The following is a 21,483-nucleotide window of genomic DNA, read 5'->3' on the forward strand; positions in this document are numbered from 1 at the left end:
TCATTGTTTCTCAGAAAAATGAACACTCCCTTACATAATTCAATGTATGTGGCTGCATTATATTAGTCCAGTTGAACATTAGAAATCAATATTAAACATATTGTGAATAATATTCTTCTAACTTCACACTTTTAAGAAATAGCTGATTAAAAATAATTTGTCTTATATTGTGATTGGATATTCGTCTATCTATCTATCTATCTATCTATCTATCTATCTATCTATCTATCTATCTATCTATCTATCTATCTATCTATCTATCTATCTATCTATCTATCCATCCTATCTATCATCACAATGTGTGTGTATACATATAGATATAAACTATAAATGTATGTGTACACACACACACACACACACACACACACACACACACACACACACACACACACACACACACACACACACACACACACACACGTGTGTGTGTACTGTATGTATGCATGTATCTATGTAATACAAATCTGAATTCCAAACCAAAAACCCCATTGCAAGTGTATTTTTTTTTAACGATGTGACATAGTTTGAATGTATAATTTACTGGAATGGTCTGTTTTATATAATGCATTCTTCACTGGCAGCGGTTTAATGCCCGCAGAAAAGGATTTCCTAATGTACTTTTAGTTTACAGTAACATATGCATCTGGTTTTTGCGAGCAGGACTTATTTTCCAAACACAGCAATGTTTGATTAATTTGCTATTTTATTTTTCTCGGAAGCTTAAGTGTTAGCTGGAAAGTTTGCAGGGTTTATATTATATTCTAGTATAGGGGAAAAGTCAATCCCCCAATCACAGAGCACAGGGGAGGATTGTGCTGGGAGGAGGAGCAAAGACAGTGTGAAACATTTATTTCAAACTCCTGAGTCCTGCTCCCCTCTCAGGAAAGGGAGGACAGGAGACACTTTCACAGGAGTCCTTGGCAGAGGTGAATTGATGGCCCTATGGATTTAGATATAAAAATAACTTATTTTAACTTTTGCTCCCCTGTCTCCATGTAGAATGATTCAAACGAGCCCTTTTTGTTCATCGTGATATTCTGCAGACTGAAATTGTCTGTGTGATTTCCTTTTATTATATGGGACTCAGTAGGAGGGAACTGGAATCCTGCATGTGAGTAGACAAGCCAACAACCAACTCATGCGACTTTAATCTACTTTTTGTGACTGAGGTTTTTGACTAGTGACTAGAGAGAATTACAACATCTGCCTATTCCAGATCCGCAGTAAGATTTCAGTGTGTCTTTACTGTAGACTTTTTTTTTTTTTTAATAGACAGAACACACAGTTGTGAGCTCTTTGCAGTATGAGCCCCCCCAAGATGTCTCCTACAGGGAAGTTTGACTCGTATATGCTCCTGATCATGCTTGGGATCTTGCTGATCTCCTTACCCATGACACAAAGTGCGTCCTGTGAGCCTGTGCGGATCCCCATGTGCAAATCAATGCCTTGGAACATGACTAAGATGCCCAACCATCTCCACCACAGCACCCAAGCCAACGCTATCCTTGCCATTGAGCAATTTGAGGGCTTACTGGACACCGAGTGCAGCCAGGACCTTCTCTTCTTTCTCTGTGCCATGTATGCCCCGATCTGTACCATCGATTTTCAACATGAGCCAATTAAACCTTGTAAATCGGTGTGTGAAAGAGCCAGGGCTGGTTGTGAGCCAGTTCTCATCAAGTATAGACATACCTGGCCTGAGAGCCTTGCATGTGAAGAGCTGCCAGTCTATGATAGAGGAGTGTGTATCTCCCCTGAGGCTATCATCACAGTTGAACAAGGAACTGGTAAGTACCAGCAACAAATTACCCATAAAGGCCGACACGTGATGCTATTCCATAATACACTTTCCAGCACAGGAAGACACCTTTTGCCCACTGAAGTGAGCTTGAAAGTGTCTTATGGAATAGAACCGTTTAATAAATTTGGTCTAGAGTATTGTCAAGTCCATTTTATACGCATTGTGTGATGTCACATACAATCTGGGTAATAATATAGTTTCTGCTGTGTGAATACTTGTAACTGTTCTTAGGCGCAGTTATGGTATTTGGGGAGAGAGAAGAAGGGCATAAAGTACATTATGTACAGACAGTAAATAGATAACAATCTATTCTTGACACTATTGAAATTTCTATTTGAAACCTAATTGAAATGTCCTTTGTAAATTCTCTATAGTCTGGCAAACAGTTGTTGCATAATTACTTCTGATGAGCTTTGAAAAAAAAAAAAATCAGTTTAGCCTAATACACAGGGTCAGCCAAGAGTCTTTGTTTGCCAGGCTCAAAGGTTTATTTGAATAGAATTGAAGGACCACAGGACGGTCTGGTTTACGTGGCTGCATGTTGAAGAAGGCATTATCACTGTCTTATGAATTAGTTTCTACTTAGTTAAGGAAAAACAATTCATATTGACTCTATAGGGTAGTAATCTAGTATTCTTATTTCACTGACACTTTGTCACACGAAAACTCCTCTCTATACTCAATTTAAAGTTATTTTCTTTGATCAAAAAAGTGAATACTGTTATTTTGTTACATGCATGCTTTTAGTGAGAGACTGAATACTTTTATTTTGTTTTAATTAGTAAACACATACGATTTAATAATGAAACTAAATATATAGTTATATTATAATAATAGAAAACAATGTATTTAAACAAATAGTTTTCCTTCTGACAACATGGTTACTTTAAGAAATAATCCCCTTTGTGTCGATTTTTGCCCCAATAAAATAAGCAACCTATGTGGGGATGGGGGATTCTTTCTTATTTTGCTATTGGTATATGTATTCTGTGGTAGTTATTCTCAATTTTCTGGGGCATCCTAAAAACCTGACCTGTTGGGGTCTTGAGGACTGGAGTTGAGCACCTTTGAAAGACATAAAAAATTAACTACTGATGTGCTGTAAATCCTGACTTTAGAGAGACTGCCACAGCATGTATTTGCAGGTTTACTGATGTTCATAACTGATTCATGTAATAGTACTTGTAATAAACTGTACAGTTTAGAAGTTTGGATCACACAAAAATACACCTTTGAAAATCACTGAAATAGCTTTTGCTAAAAAAACACTTGCTAAGCAAATGTCTTAAAAAGTGTAAGAATCTGACATTTTTGCATCATTTATATACCAATGTAATTATTGATTCGGCCGTTGTTATTGGAACCACTCCCACATAGTCACTAATTGTCAGTACACTGATAAGCACGTCTTTGTTTTAGCAGAAATCACTACCCTCCCACACTCTGTTGTCAAAATCTGCAGTTGGTCACTCAGTCACTTCAAAATAGACCCACAATATAGCAAATGTTCTCATCCCACTCTATACGTGAGCACCCACTTGTGAAGTGTCAATTAAAATTGTACGTCCTAAAAATGATTTCCCACAGAACCATTTCTATTACCCCACTAAAAGCATTGTTGGGTGCTGTCCTATTTTCAGATATCCCATGTGGAAAACAATTGCAATGGGAAGCCAATAAACATTTTATTTTAAGATAATTGTGTTCTGCAATCTGGTTAAAAAAAAAATGCAGAGTTTACCATGTACCGGCACTCGTACAGATAAAATAAAGTTGTCTTCTATGATGATACAAAGATGTGTGCCATCCAATGGTTTATTTAAAGAAGGCCTTTAGTTCATCACTCTCTATAAGTATAGAAAGATTGGATAATACAATGAAAATTATTGTTATAAAGTCAGACATAAGATAATGGAAGGTAAAGAAAAGTCCCAAAACTTGTACCATACAAGGTTCAACAACAACATTACTGTATCTCCATGTCTTCCACAGTTCCCCTCAACTGTCTTCATCCATGGGAGAGAAATACACGGGGGACCTGTAAAATACATGCATATGCATTCATGTTTGTTGTTGTCGTACGTACAATATATCAAATTGTAATGGTGTAGTTCAAGGCTGGAAAAATGCAGTGCACAGCGTGCAGGGAGGAAAAGTTGGGAGTACAGCACATCAACATGGATTAAAAACAATTTATTTTTGGGAATGACATAGGAGATATCAAAATAGGTGGGTATATGGAGCAACTCTTCGTAGTACCTCCTATATGTGTGGTGGTGAACAGGCTAGAACAGCTTTACAGACTATATCTTCCCTTAATAACCATAAGTCCCACTTGAAGTTAAGCCCCTCATGTGGCATCTACTAAATTATGAGTGGTTATCTAATGCATTGCTGGTCAAGTTTGCTTAAATAAATCATCTAAACTCCTATCAACATGCTATACTACCTGGTCTATCTGTGGGACTTGAGATACATATAAATGCATTATAATCCTGTTTAACACCCTGTTACACTGATCCTGGGACCGTTCAGTCCAGTTTTTCTACAATATATCAAATTGTACTAAGTGAACAAACTTTAGAATTGTCACAATAGAATGTCTTGTTTTCTTTCTCATATATACATTTGTTCAGAAAACACATATCTATTTAAGATTATTTTCCTATTTAGGATTGTAAGAATATTTGTATATGAATATAAATAATAATTATTTTATATATTTTAAGAATCAATGCCAGATTTTCCCATGGACTCAAACAATGGAAATTGCGGGGGAAATGGAGGTGGTAAGTTCTCTGCACTTTACATATAACTTTCAGAAACATCTTTGACTCAGTTAATGTATTACCCTTTCATTTGATCTGTGAGTTCTTGGATGTTGATTATAACCCAGATATAATGTCGGTTACATGAAAGAGATGATAGAGATGCAACTGCATGATTACTTGACAGTTAGTATGAGGGAATCTTATAGGGATGCAGAAAAATGACATCATAATCAAGTACTGGTGGGGGTTAGCAATGGATTAAGGACCATATTTACTCATTGATGCTATGCCAAATGACACACTGTGGCTCCAGAAGACACGTAATAACCCATTCAACTTCCCCCCGCCTGCTTATAGCCACACTGAAAGCTCCCTCCAACATGTTTTGGACCCCCCCCCCCACCCTCATTCCAATAGCCCACCCTGCCTGACTTGTCCCCACCCTGCGTAGCAGGACTTACTGCTGTGGCCACTAGATTTCCCCTCCAACCCTGCTCGCCCAAGACCCTTACACTCAAATGGGATCCCTTCCCATCAGAGCAGGACGGTCTAGTTCATTTGGATGCGGCCATTTCGCTGTGACCAAATGACTGCTGGTGTTTAGCCATGACTCATCTTGCCATAGGGACACTCGTCTCCCCACTTTGCCACTAAGGTTAGTACATAACCTTAACCCTTACCCTAAAACCCCTAATGTTCAGCCCTAATGCTAACGCTACCCCTACAGTACTAACCGTAAACCCATTAGTCTAACCCCTCTTACCCTAAGCCCTTAAACCCCTTACCCTAAGACCTTACCCTAATCACTAAAAGCCCTAAAGTTAACCCCCTACCCTACGCACTAAAAACATACCCTCTCGTAGAAGCTGCTGGTGGCGGAGCGACTGTTGCGGAGGGTCTGTCTGTGGTCAAACGTCAGCAAGGACTTGGTCAAGGTGGCACGGCCGAGACCAAATGTCCCATTTCGAAGCAGGAAGGGCTGTCGGGCAAACCAGATTCCCCCCTAAAATCCCTGGTTAGTCGGGACCACCTCCCCCAGTGCTGGACAGGGTAACAGGCCCATCGGGTCCCTCCCCTACTTGCTGACATCCTGCTCCCCCTCCCTTAAACACAAAGTGATTTATGAAATGTCTCTTTTCTGATTTGGCAAGGTGCTTAGTCATGCCCAAAGGACAGGCTATTATCTGGCCAATAATACACTGGGTGGGACAGTTAAAAGTCCCAAGTTTACCAATGGCATATCCCTCTCCTGTGCAACTGAATGACTGGGCTGCTCTTCTCCCCACCCACCTCTATATATCCTACCCGGTCTCCCAGGATCTATGGATGACCTTTCTCCCAGCCATCTGCCCACTTGATCTCGCTGCCACCCGCCGCCCATAGTGGCGTCTCTTAAAACTAAAATTCGTTGTCAGTAGTTTTTGAGATTTGAAAAAACTGGAAGTAACACTTACAACTGATTGGTTATTGTTACCTACAATACTGTATGTTTAGCTCAAAAGTTGATAATAGGCGCTGTTGCATCATTATTTGCATTGCATTAAACCTGAAGGTATCATTTAGTAATACACAAACCATATGATATAGTTGTGATAGCCAATAAAGATGCTCACAACATATCACAAAAACACTTTCATTTTTCCAATCATATATAAGCCTTTACTCATTAATGGGTAGAATTTAATTTATTATTTTGTGTTTATAGACATGTAGTCGTGTTTGCGGAATTAAAATGCATAATAAATCCATATAATCCCAGTTAGGCAAAATAACTTGGCTACGGGCCTAATCTAACCAAGAAGAAACTAGATCAATAATTTTACAAAAATGATGGCCTATTTTATTCTTATGGTTCCTTTCTTGCTTCCTTGCCGTCTGCATAGCAGCCAACAGAACAAGAATTATCGTATGTGCCCTCATTCTTTTTTTTTTTTTAATTTCAAAAAGTGCGTGTGTGTAATTTTGTTAGAGGACATTGTGGCGTATGGAGGAAAGCTAGTATTAGACTCCATCAAATCATTGGAATTACAAAGGCAATATGAGACACATACTGTAATTAGTCAATTAGATCCCTTCAAGGTCAAAACAGAGCAGCTCTGAGATACTATTCAGATGACGTCTCACTGAACCTGAGCCCTGCAATTTTCCTGATGGGGAAAGGAAGTGGTCTGCGAATCCAGACCAGCAGAGAACCAAGGTTACAGTTTCTATCCAAAAGAAACTTTCTTTTTTTCTGCCTTTAGAATGCTCTCTTTGTTCATTCATGTCTACATACATGTCTACGTAGGTGAAAGATTGTATCCATTTTTGGTCCTTTGGCATAAAATCCTTTCTGAACAGTGCCCAGATATGTTTGGACCAACAGGCTGTCTTTTCGATGTGCAGTGTTGGAAGTTCTGATACCACAGCATAAACGTTCTTAGAAGCCCACAAACAACATTCCAGCAAATACAGTATCCTATTTAACATTGTTTTCAAAATATTTTTAATTTACTGTTCACACAATGGGTCCCACACACATGAATGACATCATAACTTTGGTGTCTCGTAGTACTCATGAGCAGCTCGACAACAGATGAAACCTTTTTTTTTTTTCATAAAAATGGTGACAGAGCATCAAGGTAGTGTATAGACAGCATAGAATAAAACCGATTCAACCAGGATACTAAAATAGACCGCCAATCTGGTGAAAAGGTCAGAAGAGAATGGTAATCCTATTGTTCTATTATTAGCTTTACATATAACTCTGCTTATATACCATGTTGTCAAGACTTTTTCTGTGATGTATATGAGTGATCAGATCAAAGGGTTTGATTGGACTCAGCTGTTTTTATTTTACTGTGATGTAATGGAAAGGCGCTGTATTAGATTACCGCTGATTCCATTTCAGTACTCCTTGAGAAAGTACCACAGTGATGCGAAATGCGTGGGAGGTCTTTTTGGACATTTTTTAACCCTTGTTCTATGATCTAATAAACGATGATATATATTTTTCTACTATTCTACTAAGTCAGGTTCCCGAGCTCATTCTTTCCAGCTGTTGCTCCAAAGCTTTCTTCTTTTTACCCTAATCCTTATTGGGGCAAACATAGTAGCAAATACCACTTCTTTGGTCTAGTTTGGCTGCTATAACAGGTGTTGATGGACTGAGGAGGGTGGGAACATGTTTTGTTAAAGGTACCTCCTGAACAGTTCCGTGCATCAGTATCACCTTTGTGCTGTGACAACATCCAATAGATTTTGCTATGTGGCATTGGGGCTTCACATCAAGGCACAGTAGACTACAAATACTTTATATCCTGACTTCCTTAATTTCATTAAAGTTAGAGGCAGCTCAGCAGCTCTGTTGCTGCCTTAGGCATCGTCCAGGGTGGCGCTGAGCGGGCGCGCTCACACTGGCCGCGATGAAACACATTGAGTGTGTAGCCAGGGTGAGTGAGTGAGCAACTGCTCCCGCTCGGCGCTTGGAGCAAGCAAATTTGATTTTACTGCTCGCAAGCGCGTCACATAAGAGGTACGCCCAATGAGGGCGAACTAGCTCCGTGACATCGTGGCCGCGCCCCCAGGTGAGCGCCACGAATCGCCCGGCCGAGCAGGGCGCAGCGCACGAGCGCCAGCTCGCCCGTTCCCTGTCTGGCCGCAGCCTTAGAATGTTTGCGAGAGTAAACACCGACACAATTGATTCTCTACAAAAGTCATGCACAAGTGTTGACAGAATGTCCGTGGAAATTAGTACTTCAGTGCAAAATAAGCATAGGGCATAAGAGAAGTTGGAAAGGACATCATATAAAACATGAGAAATAAAAGCAAAATCGGTTTTGTTAATCTGAGTTGTAATACAGCTCATCGCAATTATTATTATTATTTCACGTTTCAATATAGGACATGAAACACTGTTGAAAAATGTTACCAATGCACCAGTGAAGAATATTTTTATGTATTTCAGTGGAGATGGGTATTGTTGTAAATGTGTAACCGTACACTTTCTTCCTTGTGATTCTAAGGTTATTTGTTTGGAAATTACTGCAATCTCACCCAGGCACCCTGGGACGTATTAAAGTAATCGCTGTACAACATTTGTTTCCTTACGAGTCAATAAAAGTTATAAATATAATGAATATGCATGCCTGAATTACTTAACATTTGACCTGTGCCAACATTTGTTAGCTTAATTCTGAAAATGATTAAATGGTATAATTGAAAAGTGCTTCCTATATTACTCGTATACAGTATATTGCTTTTCTTGGTTCACTTGATATTGCAAGACAGTGTTATAAAGCTGCAGACCAAGCAATATCCTACATGTGTGTTTTTTAAATATAAATCAGTTTTGTACTATGAAAAAATACTTGCAGCATAAAAAAAACCCAAAAAAACCCTGAAAGACATTTTTAATGTATTATAATGTAACAAGCATATTTGTTTCTATAGCAACCATTTACAAAGTCACATCCCCTTCCTCTTCTGAAACAAGCTCTGGCACACCCCTTTTTGAGCCCTGCTCTCTCTCTAGCAGTGCACCAATTGTATCTCGTGACTGTCTGGTCACATTATCTTCGCCACAGAACTTTGTCTCTTTGGTCCTCTTCTGCTACATTGACAGCCATTTAGTGAACCCCCGAGCCGAATCTTCGCCGATCAATCACAGGAGAACAGATTGATCGGCAATTTAGCTAATTATTCATCAGTTTGTGGATTGTATTAATGCACAAATTAAAGGGGGGGGGGAAACGGCAGCTTGAACTGCTGCTTAAAAGGAGCTATTTTCTCTACATAAATCGCATTGTTTTTTGGAAAATAAAGAAACAAACAGCATTGCGATTTTTGGGGTTCTAATTTATGATCGTCCTTATTTGGTTGTAGGATCTCAAGAACAATGTCACTTTTCCTTGGTGACATACACCTTTTTAACTAGCTTGTTTTTTTCCAGAGCACTGCAAATGCAAACCTATGAAAGCGTCTCAGAAGACCTATCTTAAGAATAATTACAACTATGGTAAGTGCTGTCTGTCAGCACAGGTGATCTGCGCTTTTTCTCCAGGGTTATAGATTTGCATACCATTCCTTTCTTGTGTGCCATTCTGACACACAAGAGCTTGAAAAGCGCTGCATTGGCCTCCTACAATGCTAATTGTGTTACTTCAGCTGAGTGATCAAATAAAATATTAGATAAGCCCCATTATACATGCACACCTGCTCGCATTGGTATATCTCTAATTGTATTAATCTGTTAGTTGTGTTGCATGGTTTGCTAATAAACTACAACAGCACAAAGGTAGTGAAAGGAACAATGTTTAAACATTAGTATTTCCCAACGCCTAATACAGTTTGTATGTAAAGAGAAACTTGCAGAAAGCAGTCAATATATTTACCTGTTGAATGTTCTACCTTTCTCCTTTTCTAGTAATTCGAGCCAAAGTTAAGGAGGTAAAAGTGAAATGCCACGATGTCACTGTAATCGTAGAAGTAAAGGAGATTCTCAAATCTTCACTGGTGAACATTCCTAAGGATACAGTTACGCTGTATACAAACTCTGGCTGTTTGTGTCCGCAGCTAGCCATCAACGAAGATTATATAATAATGGGTTATGAAGACAAAGAGCGCACGAGGTAGACTCACTGTCCTACTGCATCTTCGTACAATTAAAACACATCTTTGAAAATGAATTTAGGTTGTCATTCGCTTGTGCTCTCAGTAGATCAGTGATTACACTATATTCACATAAAGTCACCATATATTCTTCCACTAACCCACGAGAGCACACATCCCAAACTAACATGGCTGTATTTCTTTAGAAACTGGAAACATTTCAGAGTACCTTGTCAAGCAACTGTTATCACACATTATCCTTATCAGGGACCCAATAACAGTAAGGCTGAGGACCCGCTGCACGCGTCCGCACGGCCGCCGTGCTTGCCGGCGGCGCGTGCAAGTCACTGCACCGCGATCTGCGGTCTGCTGCTGACATTTTTCGGCGCGGAGGGGCGTGGCCAAAACGGGTCGGGGGAGCGCGCCCATTGAACCTAGGGAGGGGTGGAGGAGGTTAAGAGTGAAGACGCAGAGGTTGTGGGTCTGCAGGAGGGGGGCTTGTGGGTCCGGGAGGCTATGGGTCCGGGAGGAGAGGGATAGATTGCACACACAGGCACACTTCCCTTCCAAGCCTCCTCCCTCCTGTAGCTCCCCTCCTTCCCCCCTTCCCTCCTCATTGGCTGACTCGTGCACCACGTGATGCTTCAGCGCTTCTAATCACCAGAATCTTGCAGCACCGGTCGGCTGACGCGTCACAGCACGCAGTCAGCCACGGCGGAAGGAGCCAGCAGGGACCTCCAAACTGGAGGAAAGGGGCTGGTGGCCCGCGCACGCAAGTCGCAGACCGCAGCGGGTCCTTAGCCTAAGGAGAGGAAGGGGATTTTGCTTGTGTGTTGAACACAGAGACATCACACACAAGGGAGTTGCCACAGGAAATCAAAGCCTTCTTTACTAGGCCCATATTACTTAGCAGTGCTATCCTACAAGTAAAAGGGGTGTATGAAGTTCCATGGCATAGCACTACTTTATAAATAAGGCCCAAAACCATGGTGACTGTTGCCTTTCAAAAATCAGACAAGTTTTGGTATGTTTTAATTATTAAACATTGTAACGAGAGACTTGGGAAAATGTTTTACTTTCCTTATACAGTATTTTGCCTTTGGTTTGTCTTACTGCATGTTATGTAAACCCCTTATATTTTCCCTGTCCTAATTAGTTCTGTGACATGGAGGAGTTGTACATAAATCTGATCATATTGTTATAGGGTTGGAATAAACAAAATTAACAATATCTCCACTCCTTTATTGCCAGCCAGGTGAATGACAATTTGTAAACTTGAAGAAATTATTTAAAATAGTTAGTGAATGTATTTAAATATATATATATAGATATCTATTAAATAAAATGGTCTTTTAGTTTAACATTTTGGCCAAAGTGTTGTAAGCCCCTGAGCCACTACACGGCAGACCACATCTCAAGGGTCCCTAACACTAATATAAATTCTTAATAACCTGTGCATTACCAGGAAGAATGATTTATAATAAATCTGTCAAAATTAGTTGCATCTAAGTCTGATAGAAGCTTTTATTAACCTGTACATTACCAGGAAAAGCACTCTGTATTAGATTTGTCACAATCACACTGCAAGCAAGCAAGTTCCCCTGAGAGTGAGAGATGCTATGGAGTGAGTTTTTAACCATTTAAATGTGGGAGGGGGTGAGCTTCAGAAGATAGGAAGAGCCACCTTCCAATCAGCTAAGACCAGCTGAACAAGATTTGCAAAACATACAGGACACCTGCAAGCTAATATTGAAACCCCAAAATAACCACAACATATATATAAGCATATAGGTGTCACAGAGGAGTGCTACTGAGCATAGCGATATAAATTTAAAACCAGAGACAGAACATGAAACCCCAACAGAGCTCAGTGCACATCCAGTGAAACCTATACACGGTACAGTGCCTAAATATATATGTATAGATATCTATAAAATAAAATGGTCTTTTAGCTTACAACACTTTGGCCAAAATGTTAAACTAAAAGACCATTTTATTTAATAGATATCTATACATATATATTTAGGCACTGTACCATATATAGGTTTCACTGGATGTGCACTGAGCTCTGTCTGTGTTTCATGTTCTGTCTCTGGTTTTAAATATATATCGCCATGCTCAGTAGCACTCCTCTGTGACACCTATATGCTGATATATATGTTGTGGTTATTTTGGGGGTTCAATATGAGCTTGTAGGTGTCCTGTATGTCAGTCATAAAAGTAACATTTCGGAAGAGGAGTCCCTGCTCCGAGAAGCTTACAATCTAATTGGTGGGGAGAACGTACAAAGACAGTAGGAGGGCATTCGGGTAAGTGCGTCTGCAGGGGGCCAAGCTTTATGTATCGTGTATAGTATTATCCACAGTGCTACTCATATGTTTATTTAAACAAGTGTGTCTTAAGGTGGGTCTTAAAGGTGGATAGAGAGGGTGCTAGTTGGGCATTGAGGGGAAGGGCATTCCAGAGGTGCGGTGAGTTTAAGGCGAGAGAGGACTTTAGATACAAAGGGGGTATAGAGAAGACATCCTTGAGCAGAACGCAAGAGTCTGGATGGTGCATAACGAGAAATTAGGAATGAGATATAAGGAGGGGCAGAAGAGTGTCAAGCTTTAAAAGTGAGGAGGAGAATTGAGTGCGAGATGCGAGATTTGATAGGAAGCCAGGAGAGGGATTTCAGGAGGGGAGACGCCAAGACAGATTTCGGAAAGAGTAGAGTGATTCTGGCAGCAGCGTTTAGGATAGATTGTAGGGGAGACAAGTGAGAGGCAGGAAGGCCGGACAGCAGGAGGTTACAGTAATTGAGACGGGAGAGAATGAGTGCCTGAGTCAAAGTTATATTGCGGAGGAAAAAGCGACAGGTTTTAGATACTTTTTAAATGTGAGGGGCGAATGTGAAAGAGGAGTCGAGTGTGACCCCTAGGCAGCGTGCTTGGGCTACTGGGTGAATGATGGTGCTTCCAACACTAATGTGGAAGGAGGTAGTAGGGCCAGGTTTGGGAGGAAGTATAAAGAGCTCTGTTTTTGACATGATAAGTTTCAGTCGGCGGATGGGCATCCAGTGTGAGAGTAGGAGATGGATAGTTACAAAATATTCCCACATATGAATTGTATTAAAATGCCAAATTTCCCATAACTGTTTCCTAGAAGCTTTGTTGTTTGCCTTCCACTACAGGCTTCTTTTGGTGGAAGGATCTCTGGCTGAAAAATGGAGGGATCGTTTAGCTAAAAAAGTTAAGGTAAGACAACAACATACCTTTTACAGGTATCAGTACCGTGTGAATTAGCAAAAAGTGACATTGGAGTATAAAATACCTTCATTGTATGTACTTTATTGTGATGGTTAATCATATGTAACAGGCATGGTTTGTCAAATACCTCGTCTATAAGGAACATTGAGGGCATATTTACTAAGCAGTGCTATATTATAAGACATGCACGGCATCAAAAGACAGCCTATAGACATGAATAAGCTAGGAGGTATCGTCCGGTGCCTGAAGGTGTTTTATAGTGTAACACTGCTTAGTAAATATGTCAAAATGTATAAACATTCCCACGGACAACGTGAATATACTGACAACCAGGCTCCTAGATTTCAGCAGTTACCCTCTACCAGTGATATACTGCAATGTACGAATACTGGGATTGGAAGTGACTGAGAAGGTATAGTTCCTGATGGCCATCTGGCTCCAAATAGTACAAACTGGTGCATTCAGATTGATTGTATTCTTATTCCTTTCTCAAAACATTAGTGGTGCTGTTTTCCAATTTAAATGTAAGACTTAAAAAGAATCACTTCAGCCAGTCCTCTTAACTCGGAAACAATGGAAATTACAACTTCCAAGAAACATGGAAAGCATAACTATAACAAGCATAATGGGTTAGAGCAGGGGTTCTTAACCTTTTGTACCTTGATCACCCCTAAGGGACCAATAAGGTCCCAAATCACCCCCATACTGATCATTTTATATATGACGTACCGGTACCATTTCAATCTTTTTTATTTCAGCAGCTCGACTGAAATAGGTAATATAGGGCCTTCTGTTTACGTACGTGTAATGAGCAGGGACGGAAAATAATGGGTGGATCCCTATTGACCACGCCTTTAGGTGGTAGGAGATAAAGAAGCTTTCACACGATCTATCAGCCGAGTGTTATTTTAACAGAATAAAAGTAATAAAATGTTACAAATAAAGAATGAAAACGATTGTTTGATGTCTCCAGTTTAGATAATTTTTAATATTCAAAAAATGTAATCTTCAACAAATCCCAGCACCTTCTCAATCACCCCCTGAACTCCGTCCAACCACCCCCTGGGGGTGAAATCACCCCTGGTTAAGGACCCCTGGATTAGAGAAATAGGAAATTAAAATATGACATATTGGAAGTTTTTGTAGTGACAGCCCTAATTATTAGGTCATGCCATTTTTATTGGATAGGTCTGTCCCCACAAACCCTTCCAATATCTTATATTACCATTTCATATTTCTCTAACCCAGTGGTTATCACACTGTCGTCCCTTGACCACCAGTGGTCACCAAAAAAATTTGTATTGGTCCCGAAAAAGCCTTTCATAATTCACTTCTAACAACTTCCTTACAGTCTTGGGATTTTCTTTCACTTCTATAAACTGCTTTTTAGACACAGGTCCAGTACAGAAATATAAATGTATTTGATGAATAAAAGTTGTCCTCCAAATGATTACTAACATTGACATGGTCCGTGATATGGAAAATTTGAGAATGCCTGTTCTAACCTGTGTATAAAAGAATAAAAATACTATTCAGTGATCTATCGCTGATATAATAGGTTTATAGAGTAGAGAAAAAGTAATTTGTTCGCATTCATCCTCTTGCTATTTTGCTTTTCAATTTTTCTGCTAGCTTTTCAGGAAAAATATGGGGGGAAATAGTTTTGGTTTACTTTTAAAAATGGAAACTAAAATGTTTTTAAAATAGCTCAATAAATTGGTTCAGTTCATTTTTTTTCCAGCAACAACATTCATGTAAATAGATCTGTATAATTCAACAGAATAGAGCTTCTACGTACAGTATGTACAGTACAATTCTGAAACTTCACTATCTTTTAGTTTAAAACACCTGATAGTTTGGCATCTGATGGCTCTCTCACTAGCCGGATGTGTTTTGGTAGCCGAGTGAGTCTTTTGTGGCTTTGTATTCTGGTCCACCATGTTCCGTTCTACCGAATGAAATCTCGCTGTGTTGTGTTTATCACGCTCTATCTTTTGAACCCATCCATCATATGTAATGGCTTCTAACGTGAGCAGAGGTAACAGAGGTGTTCGCGGTAGAAAAAGAAAGCACATAATCTTGACAGTACATCAGAAATTGGACCTTTTAAAATTACTTTATTAGTACTGTACTATATTATAATAGTTTATTTACAAAATTACTGTTATTATGTAGGCTACTTCAGTTACTGTACTTATAAATATTATACTTATTACATAACATGTAAAAAGGTGAAGTTAAAGTGTCTTAAAGTGTCTTGGGGTATTGCTAGAAGTGACACCCAATAGTCCGAAATATCCAACATTCCGGCACCACTCAAATCCCAATGGTGCCGGATTATCGGAATTGTATTGTATTATATAATGTTTATTTTATTCTAAAATAAAATTGTTTATTTTTCCTATTTACAGCGTTGGGATCAGAAACTCCGCCGTCCTAGGAAAGGCAAAGCCCCCGTTGCTCAAAATATCAACAAAAACAGCAATTCAAGACAAATGCGCAGTTAGATTAACAGAAGGGTGTATACAAAACTCTGTGGACTTTTTATACTAAGATTTGCATTGTCGGAGCAGCAAAGAAGAAATTGCACTATTGCACGTTATAATCTATTGTTTACTACAAAACATTGTTGTAGCCAACTGTAGTTTTTTTCCTTTTTTATAATCATACTTTGCACGAGTTCCTAAGCAATAGCTTAAGTTTTAATTCACTTTCATTAAAGTGATAATGCTGCCTTGTGGGATTTACCACCATACTGGGAGAGGGACCAGTAACATTTTGTTAGGCAATGCGTTTCTGACCCTCTCCCAATGAAACCGTTAATGGTTTCTTCCAACATATGACCAAAGTGACCTGAAGGCATTGATATATTTCATGGGTTGAATCTTGTCTCAGAAATATTGGCAAAAATTGGAAATTGAGTCTTAGGGATTGTTTTGCTTCTTTTATATTTCGCTTTTGTTTGTTTTCTTGTATGTACTCTCGTCGTCTTTTCTTTCCACTTTCCTACATGGTCCACACATGGGTTGTTCCTACATCTAATCATGTTATTAGGGGTGGAGGGAATATGGTTTACAATAACCACACTGGAAATGAAAATGGTTCACTATATTTCAAGGACAAGGCATTATTAACTGTTAAATCCATGACATCTATTACTGTCTCTAGAAATAGGGGCTTCTTTTCTAGACTTTCCCAGCGACAAAACCGAGGCAAAACTAGTGCCAAGCAATTATACCAGAGTTATCTAATTGCTTTCACTGGGATTCTTTCTTTAATAAAAATTGTGCTATTTTTTTTTTTGCAGTTTTGCAGCCAGCAGACTTTAGTAAATAATCCTCCAGGACAAACATTTTTGAATTGGACACATTTCTGATTCTGAGATGGACAGTTTTTTTTTGTAAAGTAGTGACAGATTTTTTTTTTGTTGTAACTATTAAGTCGTTTTCAAGCAATGAAAACCTAAACATTTTCTTCTGTTTTCATTAAAACAAAGATTTTGAGTCTCGTTGCACTGTTCAATAATAGGTTAATCCAATGTATACACGTCCTTGTCATCAGGCTGATTAGGATTGGGAACAGAATACGGGATTTTCGGGGTATGTCTGCAGTAGTCTGCGATGAGATAAGGGATTTATGGAGCAAGTAAAAGGATCTTAGGGCAGTTACATTTGTATATCAGCGCAGGTCCATGTATTAATAAATGTGCGACTTGTGTTACTTTCTTGATGGTTTTCTGCGTTGATTTTCTCTGTCACCTTAAAGGTGGCGTAAGTAATGTTTTCAGAGCAGAACACACCAAATTCTACAAGTGTAGAAATACTATTAATAAATAGGTCGCCTTTCATACCAAAAATGTTAGAATTGTTTATACACAAATGCATCTGTTTAGACAACTTTCTTGATAGATAGACCCCATGTTCTTTAAGAATATTGGGGGTCATTTGTTAAGGTCTCCCTGCAACAAAACTGGGGGGAAAATGGCACCAAATGTATCAAGGAAAATCATTCCTGTTAAAATCAATGCGATATTTTTCTTTAATAAATATGATTCGGTGCTTTTGAACCAGTTGTGTCCCATTTTCGCAACCAGGAGACTTTTATTAACTGACTTGAGATGGGCGAATGTGTCAAGGTTCGGCCCGCAAAGAATTTGATGAATTTGTGTAAACATTCGCAAACCTGAGAATATTCGTCGTCGTGGTTTTCCAACAAGAATCCGAGCAAAAGTATGGAAATCTGACAAAGATTTCATTTTGCTTGTTTTTTTGCTTGAAAAATAAAAATAAATTTACATTTGATCTAACGAATGTTTACAAAAATCTTTGAATTTTTAGCAGAAATGCAAGTATTTTGTGCAAACGGAAAAAAAGTGGGTTTGTCCATACTCAGGTCCGTAAATATCTGTGCTGGCGGATTTGAACTTTTGAGAATAATTTGTCCCATATCTACATATGATCCCATTATTACCTACTCTAAAATACTTCTATTAGTCTCATTTCTTGAAGGATTTCAATTCCCTATTTGTATTACATTAAACATATCACTTTTATCAGCTCAATTAGGTCCTGAACTAGAACTGAAGAAGATGACATTAATAATGACTTATGAGGGATGCAAAGAAAAACAGGACATGACACAGATCAGAATATTTACAGACACAAAACTTCATTCTCTTAATTAATTTTCCAGATCTTAAACATATTTCTCTTTCATACAGCGGTAGAGACTGAATCACCACCTTTGTTATTATACTTAACACTAGAAAAGATTTGTAAGCTTAAAATGTGTTGGGAAAGGTAGAAAGTTAAACATGTGACCATGGCTTGACATTCACATATTTAAATACTAATCTACAGTACATGAAAATGTCTGTATCTGGGATTAACACTAAAAAGTATTTTCTTTCCTGCTAAGACACTCATAATTATTTACATTTTAAAGCAGATGCATAACCCTGCATTTTCTTTTTCCAAACAATGTACTGTATATGTTTATACATTCAAAGGTTTAACTAGGATGTTGAACTGTATAACTGCTTTAACCCATGTATATTTTACAACATATTTGCTGAGTGATAATGGATGCTCTTGTTTTGCTGAGATTCAGGAGCAATTGCCAGACCATCTCAATGGTAGAGGTCTGCACTTTATCACTGTGGTTTTGCAGTGTTATTTCTGTGTCTACATTGACGAACCTTGTGTAAAACCCAGTAAAGTATGTGGAATTAAAAATATATACTTGTTGACTCTAAAGTATCACAGTGACTTCTGCAGCAGATAGTTATTTTTGTTATCCTCTGTGATGTATTGTACGCAGTGTCTGCTACTAATCACTGACTTCCTTTGTCTGATCGGATGCTTTAAATTCTTTAGAAACTGTGCTAACAATTTGACATACTCAAGCACATCAACTCTATGATTCAAAAATGTTGTCATAAAGAAAATTCTGTGAATTAGTGATGTCTTTTTGACAGATTTGTATAGAAAAATGCAGTTATAGACAATGAACAGTAGTTTAACATATTACATATCTATCTCACAGTCTCTGTCTAGTTATCTTTCTATCATTAGTCTCTATCCATTATAAAATATATGTGTATGTATAAGTAGGTAGCAGGGCATCGCACACCATAACTCAGACAACAATGAGGTGCAGCGGTAACATTTTATTTGATATATCGAAGTATGGACCAGCACACACATTATTTTTTTTAAAGGTGTTTTATTTGCAGCATATATACCAGTATCATAATAATGTAGAAAACTTGCTTTCCTCCCCCCACACACACATAATCTAACTCATATAGAAAAACTGTGACGGTATTCCAGGGCACTCACGTGATATCAAAGAAGTCCACAATAGAAAAAACAGGGTACCCAGGTAGTGGAAAACTAGAAAAGGGCTTTATTAGAACATAAGTGGTATTCAGAACAGAATCAAGGAAAAGCGGACGCGCGGTTTGAATCTCCATGGACGGCGGGACTCAGAGCCATACGAGAGGGTCTACACTAGGAGGTAAAGTTTCCTTTTCCTCCATTACCCGACATTCAATCCCCCGATGGAGCTAAATAGCATTCTCACATTTATGGGACTTTGTTTGTGTCCAGATTCGGAGATCAGTCGCAGTACTGCAACCTCCTCAACTCTATTTTCCCTGGTGGACCTCCTACCCTTCCTCCCCCCGATCCATACATACCTTTCCTCATTTGAATCAGCGCACTCCAGAGTGCATTACAGCACTATTTTCTACTTAACTCATATAGAAGTAGTAGGAAGCAACAACGACACTAATTAAACGTGCATTTTACGATGACTTAAAAACCACAATAGGCAAAGTTACCCAATAAATACAGGCCATATTTACTAAGTGGTGCTGTTCTATTAGATAACTTCCGTCTTTGGAATAACACCATTGAGTAAAAATGGACCACAATGTTGGTTCCTGTGATTCGTTTGACTACATTTAGGAGATAATGATGATAATAATAATAATACTAATAACATTACTACTTTCTTCATTAGAGTCTGTCATACAAAGCACCATGCAAGTTTGTTCCATCCATAGGTTGTTACAGTTGTAACCCCCCCCCCCTCTAAGGTTGCGTTCATAGTGCAGGAGACATACACTAGGACGACACTGTATTTGGGTATAGTGTGTGTGTGCTAGCGTGTGCACATGCAGAATAGGGAGACCGGTGCTTCGCGCTACAAACAAGTTTGTATTTCCTGCATGACGACTGAGTCACGTGAGTGGTTCGCCCAATGAGGGCGAACCAGCTCTGTGATGTCACGACCGCGCCCCCCAACACACCCCCGACACACCTCCCTGTCGCCTCTGCCTGCAGGACAGGAAATCACTTGCTGCAGGCGAGTGTGCACTGCGCCGAGGAGGGCGCTTCCATTATAGCCGAGGCCGAAAGGTTTACTAGTATGGTTAGCATGTACTAAGCCCCATCCTCTGTTGTCATGGGATCATGACATCACAGAGAGTATATAAGGGGAGGGGAAAGTTTGAGATGGTTAGGTTCCAGGAGAACAAGAATAGTGGAGCCTCTGCGAGAGTGAATAAGTAATGTTTATAAAGAAATAGCACAGACAAGACCCCCCTATTTATTATGTTGTAGATAGGGATAGTACCCTTTAAGTTAGGATTCCATAAGAAAATTAAAGGAGTCAAATATAAGTTCACACACCGACAAAAGGTATTAGGGTCACTTGTACAGGACCCACTAGGAATGGGACTAGCATTACAGGGATAATGCAGAGGTCTGTCCTGAACAGAAGAACGAAGGGGGCCCGGGTCTCAGAACAGTTAAGCAACTTAGAGATATACCTCTATTTGAGTGTTAATAGATGGCATTCATGGAAGCACATAAAGCATCGATAACCATAAAGAGGCATTACAACATTGTATAATGTGTGGTATGTGGTCCCCATGCCTGGGTACCTGAAAAACAATTGTTGTCTGACCAACTCAAAAGTTCCTTGTGCCCATTATTCTACAAACTTGCTACCTCATTGCCCAGCCGACTGAATCCAGCCCCTGAGTCAAAGCAACCCAAGTGGAATATCTATACATAACACACCAATTAATTCTCTGTAGAAGCTGGGCAAGGAGGGTTACACAGTGAAAACTTTGAAGTACATTTGTTAAAACCCTTTGGAAAGAAAAGTTTTAAAACGAGATAGTCTTTCTTTTCATGCATGTATTACTAAATGTAAACATGATATGCAACATCTATATTTTTTATAAGGTAGAAAGTTAAATACTGTATATTGAAATGTGTATTTCATGATCAAGTAAGTCTTTGGATAATCAGTAGCTATATATCTATCCAAGAGATTTGCTCCATTGAAAGCCAGCTCTGTCCCTTTGTTTCCATGAACACAAAAGTGTTTATAGTCACAAGCTGTTAGCACCACTGAAATTACATTAAATTCACATCCTACGTTGATCTAACCCGAGGAATTACGCAGCAAGTGTTTTGGTATTTGAATTACCACTTAGGACAATGTAATGGCAGTTCTACTGCAATATCATAATAAAAATCTAAAAAAGTTGGTAAGAGCA

General features: G+C 39.0%; 1 protein-coding gene across 3 annotated transcripts; it reads left to right on the forward strand.

The window, feature by feature from the left end:
* The first annotated feature begins 872 nt into the window (after positions 1 to 872).
* Positions 873 to 18,657, forward strand: FRZB (frizzled related protein). Of its 3 annotated transcripts, none has more exons than XM_075608892.1 (7): positions 873 to 1,111; positions 1,273 to 1,787; positions 4,531 to 4,590; positions 9,503 to 9,568; positions 9,977 to 10,181; positions 13,334 to 13,397; positions 15,821 to 18,657. In XM_075608892.1, the coding sequence occupies exons 2-7, from the start codon at positions 1,304 to 1,306 to the stop codon at positions 15,914 to 15,916; spliced, it is 975 nt and encodes a 324-aa protein (XP_075465007.1). In that variant the 5' UTR covers positions 873 to 1,111; positions 1,273 to 1,303; the 3' UTR covers positions 15,917 to 18,657. The 3 variants fall into 3 exon arrangements, with proteins under 3 accessions (XP_075465007.1, XP_075465009.1, XP_075465006.1); XM_075608894.1 differs by having other exon boundaries at positions 1,277 to 1,787; XM_075608891.1 differs by having other exon boundaries at positions 873 to 1,787.
* The last annotated feature ends 2,826 nt before the right edge of the window (positions 18,658 to 21,483 follow it).

Source organism: Ascaphus truei, chromosome 7, assembly GCF_040206685.1.
Source record: "Ascaphus truei isolate aAscTru1 chromosome 7, aAscTru1.hap1, whole genome shotgun sequence".
Taxonomy (NCBI): Eukaryota; Metazoa; Chordata; class Amphibia; order Anura; family Ascaphidae; genus Ascaphus; species Ascaphus truei.

Excerpts from the sequence above, each read along its gene's own strand:
- FRZB (XM_075608891.1), top strand. The coding sequence starts at position 1,304 with ATGAGCCCCCCCAAGATGTCTCCTACAGGGAAGTTTGACTCGTATATG. Across the intron at positions 9,569-9,976 it reads TAAGAATAATTACAACTATG|TAATTCGAGCCAAAGTTAAG; the intron begins GTAAGTGCTGTC and ends CTCCTTTTCTAG. Across the intron at positions 10,182-13,333 it reads GAAGACAAAGAGCGCACGAG|GCTTCTTTTGGTGGAAGGAT; the intron begins GTAGACTCACTG and ends CTTCCACTACAG.